The 8,650-nt window shown below is 46.9% G+C and overlaps 1 protein-coding gene across 1 annotated transcript; it reads right to left on the bottom strand.

Moving 5' to 3' along the window:
* Window positions 1-5,864: 5,864 nt before the first annotated feature.
* On the bottom strand, window positions 5,865-7,443 carry ier2b (immediate early response 2b). The gene has a single exon (XM_083930979.1). The coding sequence runs from the start codon at window positions 7,243-7,245 to the stop codon at window positions 6,688-6,690; it is 558 nt and encodes a 185-aa protein (XP_083787105.1). The 5' UTR covers window positions 7,246-7,443; the 3' UTR covers window positions 5,865-6,687.
* Window positions 7,444-8,650: the final 1,207 nt, after the last annotated feature.

Genomic DNA, 8,650 nt, shown 5'->3' with positions numbered 1-8,650 from the left:
GCGGCGGTGGCTTTCGACCCGTAAATAGAACAAATCAGGAAGCAACTGCGCCGAAAACAGCGTGAAAAAACCAACAACAATAGAGGCTCACCATAAACCGAGGGAGGACTTTGCCACGGCAACTAACATCACTACCAAGACGACCCGTTTCTGCCGTAATTCTGTCCAAAAGTCGGCCGTTTGTGATTTTGACAAAGGTGAATAGGAAGAAAAAAGCTGTATTATGGTCAGGATACGCCACCTACTGTACAGGAGGTCGAGTTACTCCGTCATTTTCCCATCCAACCCACTTTCATGTGTACGTGGGGAACTTCAATAATCTGATTATTCCCTTAATCGGGGAAAGACCACTTCGAGTTACTGATGTGCATTGAAACGCACAAACTGAAATAGTAGAAACTGCAGCAACAATGGTCCCAAAAGCTAAAAAGACTTAAATAACTAGTGGTGTAATCTTCCAGTCTTCGAAACCTTTGCTTGATCCAAATAATAAAATTAAGTCAACGTAACTTACATACAAACATATTAACCAGTTCATACAAAGACTAGTCTAGCTCGATCTACATGATTGTCAGATCCGTGTAGATGCATGTACGTATGCGCGGTCGCAGCTATTGTGACTCCCTGCCTGTTTTCTCTTTCCTTATCTCCTCCTCTCTAATCGCAGGAGCAGCAGGGGGTCCTTCGTCAACATGTTCCGGCTCACAGGCATCATTGATCCTTACCCGGCTCCTCAACCCTCAACCCTCAACCCTCATTTGTTTTTTACCTCGCACCATCTGTCCCTCCCTGACCCCTCAGTCACCCCTCTACCTAACGATCTGTCATTTGACTCGTTTGCATATATAAGTGGCATCGTCTTTGTTAGTCAAAACCAATTACGGTGCTTTTTTAAAAGGTCGATGCTAGAGTTAAGTTCTTGTTATACAAAATGAAACACAATCCTCTCCAACTGAATAATTATTGCTGCTTTAAGAGGATTTATATAAATGTCTAAATGAAAGCCTCCATATGACCCAGATTTAGCGATACAGTGGGCCGATCAAGGTCACTATGATAAAACTCATCTAGGGGTTTATGTGTGTGTTCATATGCAGTGTGGATATTAACACTGGCAGTGTGAGGATGCAGCTGCTGAGCCTCTGATATATGAAAACAACATCAGGGAAGGAAGCCACAACAAAAACACGATGCGTTTAACGTCACTGGTTCCCGACATGGAATCCCCCGCAGAAAAATATGAGATGTCACCGGATAATTTGAGGCATAAGGACAAGAAAACAATAGATTTATTCATTTTTTTCTGACTTTTCACACAGTTGTGTCTTATTTTTTATAATGGTCATTACATCAAATGAATAGAGTTGAGCTAATTAGTTGATTCATTGATGAGTTAGTTGACAGAAAAAATATTTCAACTATTTTAATGATCAATTAATACAAATATATGTTGTTGTTATTATTATTTTTTCATTCATCTTCAACCGCTTGTCCCTGTCGGGGTGCGGGGGGGCTGGAGCCGATCCCAGCTGACATCGGGCGTGAGGCGGGGTCCACCCTGGACAGGACGCCAGTCTATCACAGGACACATAGAGACGAACAGAGACAGACAACCATTCACACCTACGGGTGATTTAGAGTCATCAATGAACCGAACACCTGCACGTCTTTGGACTGTGGGAGGAAACCGGAGAACCCGGAGAAAACCACGCAGACACGGGGAGAACATGCAAACGCCACACAGAAGAGCCGGCAAATAACCTTTACTGGCATGATGTTTACTTTCTGAGCTTTGCCTCGACGCTGTTAGTATGTCATACAATTCATTGTTCTCACTGGTTGATTTGTCGCATATGTGAGTGGTTGGTGTTGATTGAGAATCAATCCATCTGTCAGTGTCAGGTTATCAACATACTCCATCTCAAAACACAGCCCGTATTCAGAGACTGTGCCTTTAACTGAACCGTCAGGACTTCTGTACAGTGATGTCACAACTTATCTATACTGAAGGTACTGAAGGTAGAAAGGGCAACAACAATGCCGTTACAGTCATGGACTTAAAGAGACAGGTGCTAAAATGGAGCGTTTCAAACAGAGAGTTAATACAGTTATATTCAGACAGACAGTGTGATCGCAGGTACAAGCGGCCGAAATGGGTTTTCTCAGGAGGGGGGCTGGAGTCTCCCTTAGAGAGAGGGGGAGAAGTTCAGCATCCGTGAGGAACTCGGAGTAGAGCCGCTGCTCCTTTGCGTTGAAAGGAGCCTGTTGAGGTGGTTCAGGATCATCTAGTAAGGATGAACCCTGGGCGCCTCCCTAGGGAGGTGTTCCAGGCACGTCCAGCTGGGAGGAGGCCTCGGGGAAGACCCAGGACCAGGTGGAGAGATTAGATCTCCACACTGGCCTGGGAACGCCTCAGGATCCCCCAGTTAGAGCTGGTTAATGTGGCCCGGGAAAGGGAAGTTTGGGGTCCCCTGTTAAAGCTGCTGCCCCCACGACCCGACCCCGGATAAGAGGCTGAAGATGGTGATGAGTGTGAGGAAATGTGTGTTTTGAACATTAAAACGTGTAATCGTGTTTAGAAACCCAAAACACGATTATGAACCTGGAAACAAGCATCACATGGGCCCTTTAACTGGAAGGATGAGGATCCATTCACTGTGCTTTTTACAGCGGCGTCCACCATATCACACAGCCTTATCAGCGGACAGTGTTTGCTCAGTTGCCATGGAGATGTTCTGTTGACACAATAAGCTCAGCGGTAGTCATGATGTCATCCGTAGCCTTTGTTGGACTTGGACCTTGAGTCGGGGATGTTTCTGAGGTGAAGAATGACGTTTTCGCTCCAATGGCATCATCGCTTTCATGCCTATAATCGCATTACATCTCATTGTTATTTCTTATCTCCTTCCTCCTCCTCCTCCTCCTCCTCCTCGTCCATGTTGTCGTCCTCAACTTGTTCCTCACTTTCTTCATTATTCAGGGAGGGCGAGTACACTTGTACAACCTGACAGCTCCGCCATAAATTCGGCCTTTTCAAAGATGACAACGTTGAGTTTTGTTCGCCAATGTCAGAAAGGTTTTCCTTTAACTACATGTTTCAAATCAAATCAAATCAACCTTTATTTATTTATACGGTGCTTTTCATACAGAAAGTATCACAAAGTGCAGAGTTACAGAGATGTACAGAAGAAGAGAAACATCAAATAAAATCAGGAGAAGAAAGTTAAAAGAACCCTCCCACCGCCACAGTCACGCACAGAGACACACACATATGTATACGTTCATACACACATTCACACACAGACACGCTCACACACAGACACACACACTCACACCTACACAAACACTAGCTGTCACTACAGAGACATGGCCGGGCAGCGAGACCTGAGGTACAGAGGAGTCTAGAGGAAGCTACCTTTGGGGGGGGGCCAACCACACCGGGAGAGATCCCAGTCCAAGGTCACAGGGAGCACCGCCACAGAGACCACCGCCACAGAGACCCCCCCCCCCCCCAACCCGGGCAGACAGGAGCCTCCGCACCAAGGTGCAGAGAAACGGGCGGACTCTGGCTGTGTTCTTAAGATGGTAAAAACCTATTTTTGTTATATTTGTGCTGTGTGGAATAAAACTGAGCTCAGAGTCAAAAATCACTCCCAGATTTTTAACAGATTGTGATAGTTTAAATTTCTGTAACTGTGGTAAAAGTTTCTCTTTCTGGACCAATGAGTAAAATCTCTGCTTTGTCCTGGTTGAGCTGTAGGAAGTTCCCTGCCACCCATGTCTTGATATCTAAAATGCAGTTAAAAAGGACATCAATAGGTCCTGTGTCTGTGTGTGTTTATGATTGAGCTTTGCAGAGGTGTTGAACTAAGTGCATTATACTGAGAAATGCTTTTACATTGGCTGTTTAACATAATGCACTCCAATGCACTACACCACCACCCACGACCTCAATAATAAGCATGCAGCAGAATTAATACCATTTATTCCCATTTTAGAAATCGGACTTTAAACCTCCCAACATCTACTTGTAACTGTTTTACACAGGCAAGCTTCCCAATATCAGGACGTTGTGATGGCTTTCTATTGTGTTTATGACGACGTTACTTCTTCTTTTCCTTTTTTTGCTTGTCTTCGTAATTTAACTCCATCCCCCCGCAATGATCTCTTGAAATAAAGACCTGGAAATGCTGACCCTTCAGCGTGCACTGGGCTTTCTCGGGGCTTAAAGGGACAGGCGCTAAGATGGAGCGTCCTAACAGAGGGTTAACACAGAAATAAAGGTTCAGTATGAGAGTTGTGACAGCGTAAACAGAATCAGACGAATGATGAGCTTGGTAAAAAAGTAGAATCCATGCTGCACTTTGGATTGGATTGCATTACATTACACTGTACGGGTGTACCTAATGAAGTGTCATGTGTTTTCAATACACTGTCGGTGCATCATAGAGAGGTTTTTTGAAAAAACGATGGACATGACAGAGACGATGAGAGTCTAATCTGGAGTTACATGTATTAAATATTCATGGACTCACATTTTCACAGGAGTCATGGTGTGTGTGAAACAATCCTACATTTCTCACCGGGTCAAACTTCCCCCGTATCTGACGGCCTATTGATTTTCTCATCTCATCTCATCTTCATCCTCTTATCCGGCGTCGGGTCGCGGGGGCAGCAGCTTTAGCAGGGGACCCCAAACTTCCCTTTCCCGGGCCACATTAACCAGCTCTAACTGGGGGATCCTGAGGCGTTCCCAGGCCAGTGTGGAGATCTAATCTCTCCACCTGGTCCTGGGTCTTCCCCGAGGCCTCCTCCCAGCTGGACGTGCCTGGAACACCTCCCTAGGGATTTGTCGACAGGAAATACGTGGCATTCTGGGATAATTCAATTATTTTTGTCTAAGTAATCTCATTTACAACCTGGCTGAGGACTTGTTTCTTGCCGGACTGTGTTGTTCCACGGTTGCCAGCGAGTCCAATATCATTATAATCGAAGTGACGATCACAACCATTACATAAGGCTAAGACGATCTCTTGAGGGAGACTAAACAAAGCATTTCATTCGACTTAATTAGGGAGGAAATCATCATCATTGCTTAGTTCTTCATCATCTTGGACGCATCATTTTTCCTCGTGGCTTTTCTTAGTCATTTTATTCTTCTTGCACTTCTTCTTCTGTTTGACTCAGACGCTGCTTTAACATGTGGGAAATACTACGTTTGGAGGAGGCGGAGGATTATGATGACTGGTGTCTTAACAATAAACACACGGATGGGTGATTTAAAAAGAACCTGAGTGACCCGAACAACCAGATACACATTACCGTCATGGCTGAGTTTCAGGGTGTAGTTGACTGCCAGTCATCCGGCAGGAAGCCGCTCTGCTGCTGCTGCTGCTGCTGCGTTCCTCTGCTGATGACGATGAAGAGGCCCCCGGGCTGTAAACACTACCTGCTGCTCTCTTTTGTGTTGTTCAGCTGCTCTGTTTGGCCCCAGCTGCGGCGGTGAACATTGCGTAACTGCTTTTTTTTGTATTATTATGCCTCCATGAATCGGTGTCAGGTCATGTTGGGAAGGAAGGATGTGATTCAGAATTTGTGTCGTAATCCACAGGAAATGGTACGACCCTGGAAGCTGCTTGTGTGTGTGTGTCAGTGTGTGTGTGTGTGTCCCTGTAAGCATGAGATTAGCGGCGGCAAGCCAGACTGGCGCTGGGCCGTGCCAACATCCTCCCTCTTATATAGGATTGACCCTGTGAAATGTGGCCTAAAATTAACCATTAGCCCGTTTAATTTGGAAATAACACGTGAGCGCAGACGCTCTGACCCTTAAATAACACCGGACCAAAGAGAGCGGGACAACCGGGTACCATTTCAACGTGTTTATTACAAACATTTAAATCATACAGGTAAAAAAGCAGCTTGGAATGTGAGGTATTCGTCTTCTTTTCACAGAAAAAACATTTCAGTGACATTAAAACACAGAAGGTTTAAATGAATGGGCTTCCAACACCATTGTGGACAGCCTGTCTTTTTCTCAAAGCACCATGTGAACACAGCACAAGGGGCAGTCCCCCTGGATAGCAGTAGTATTGATCGATCGAAGTCCACAGCACCAGTTGAGTGTGTGTGTGTGTGAGTGTGTGTAAATGTCCTTCCTCTCTCAGTGTTTGATATCCCGGTATAGAGACAGGAAATTCCCCGAGTCCTGGTTGTGTGTGTGTGTGTGTGTGTGTGTGTGTGTGTGTGTTCACTTCTTCTCTGACTGACTCATGTCACTCTGTGCTGATTCACACATACACACGCGTTGAGTCAGCAACAGTCACTTGTTTGGACTCATTTTACTGAAGGTGAATCACCGGCCGAGACAAACAGGAACCAGTTCCCCTTCAGTTTCTTCCTCAAACTTTCCAGCCCGGAGCTCCCCTTTCAGCCCTGGTTCAGTGTCTTCTCCTTCTCTGCTTGGTTGATCTCTGTAGGGGGGCTTTCACCAGCCCCCTGCAGGCACGCTCGGATCGACCGGAGAGCTCGCACCATGGTCCCGGGGTAATCCCTCTGTCCCGGGACCTCCGATGTAGGTCAGCTCCTCTGTGCGCAAAAGGGGGTCAAACCGCCCTTATAGGTTAACGAGGAGTTCAGAATCACTCCGCTCCAAAGTCTCATTGGAGGCTATTTTCTCCCTCCATCTGTTCAGAAGGCAGGTATAACCCGATTTAGAGACAAAGCGGCGAGCGACTCCCCGGCCCCGGCGCGACAGCTGCCCAGCGGGGCCGCATACCTCTCCTCCCCGGGCTCCAGCCTCGCCCTCTTGCTGGGAAGGAAGTCGGGCGCCGCCGACGCCTTGCCCCGGCGTTTCCTGGACTGCCTCGTCGGGCTCATGTTCTCTTTGTCCTCTGTGGTTTCACCATCGCACCCTTCGTCTTCGCTGTCCGACTCCTCCAGGGGCGGCTCGGCTGAGTTCAGAGCCGGCTGGGGCTCAGGCTGAGGGTCGGGTAGCACGGTTTGTTCCCCCGCGCAGGAACCGGTCTCCATCTGCTCCTCCGATGTCGGCTCCGCGCCGCTCGGCCCCTCGCTCTCCCGGGAGGAGTGATAGATGTCCCGGGCAGACCTCATGACCATGGAGAGCAGAAGGCTCCGGTGGAGTCTCAGTCCCCCCCTCTGGGTCCTGGAAGCGTACAGTTTGCTTATCGACACGGCCAGGATCCGTCTGGCTTCGTTGTTCACTTCCATAGCTGTCGTGGCACTCATTGTTCTAATTTGACGCGTAATTACGCACGGTTGTTTTTGGCACTTTCACCCAAAAAGGCACAACGAGCAGACGAGCTTTATCTATCCGTCCCGAGGTCAGACGTGAGTTTCTGTAGTTTGTAATCTGTCTGAGCTCGGACTTCAGCTGTTCACCAGTTGTTGCACTCAGAGGAATGAGAGCGTGAGTGTGGCAGGGTGGCGTTTTATTTCCTCTTTGACGTAACATGGACTTCATTCCTCAGTTAGTGACAAACAGGCGCCGCCCACACCTGCTGTAGCTGCAGAGAGCACACAGACACACACACACACACACACTCACACACACACGCACACACACACACACCATCTGTTCCGTCTACCGTTTTTCTCACAGTTGATCTCTTGTATTATTTCGAGTTCTGTTTCAAAGCCCATTAAATAAAAAATCTGAATGAGTCAACCCTGAAAGGTTATATTAAAGGTTTATATTTCATAATTATTTCCCCCATTACTTTATTATAGGCCTCCTAATATACACGAATTAAGAGGTTTTATGTCTTGTGTTTTTCGCGCACAGTAAATAACCATGAAATGATCCTTAAATCGAGTTTATTTTAAGGAAGAAAACGTTATTTATGGCACTTTTCATTCCAGGAACAGCTGTTTCAAATGTCTGTTAGACAATCTACAAATACAGCGACTTCTTTAACAAATAGTATTCTATAATATAAAGTTGAGCCTTTATCTTTAAAACAAGTATTTTGAGGATATTGTATTTTATTGTTTTGGAGCAAGTTTGGAGACTCTGTACAGCACGTTTCTGCCTTTAAATCGTGGTGTTTTGCGCACTGAGGAAGTGTTTTTGTTTTACTGGAAGGAAATAAATGTGTATAATCATAATAATGAGTGAGCTACAAAAGAAAGCTGTGCACTGAGATTGTGTCACTCACTGTTTACATTCTGGTAAAAAACCCCGCCAGCAGCAGTTCGGAGAATTTAACGTGGGAGAGGCAAACGTGTCTCCAGTTTCTCACTAGTTACTACTCTCTCTCTCACACACACACACACACACACACACACACACACACACACACACACACACACACACACACACACACACACACACACACACACACACACACACACACACACACACACACCTCACGTCACTCACTCATTCGCACACTCTCTGCATCCATATATGGTCCATCCGGTAGTAAAACCCCGTGGGGACGCGCCGCGCACAGTGGAAAAGCCGTGACGCGAACGCGCAACCGCAGCAGCTCGACACTACCCCCCCCCCCCCCCCTCTCTCTCTCTCTCTCTCTCTCTCTCTCTCTCTCTCTCTCTCTCGGGCACGCACAGCGGTGATGGCGTCATCCCTGCACCATATATGGGGCTGTCACCGGTGTGAATTAGGTTACTA

Source organism: Echiichthys vipera (assembly GCF_963691815.1).
Source record: "Echiichthys vipera genome assembly, chromosome: 2".
Classification (NCBI taxonomy): Eukaryota; Metazoa; Chordata; class Actinopteri; order Perciformes; family Trachinidae; genus Echiichthys; species Echiichthys vipera.
The sequence above is the reverse complement of the archived record's forward strand: the minus strand, read 5'-3'. Positions and strand labels throughout refer to the sequence as shown.

Coding starts and splice junctions, on each gene's coding strand:
- ier2b (XM_083930979.1), bottom strand. CDS start 7,245: ATGAGTGCCACGACAGCTATGGAAGTGAACAACGAAGCCAGACGGATC.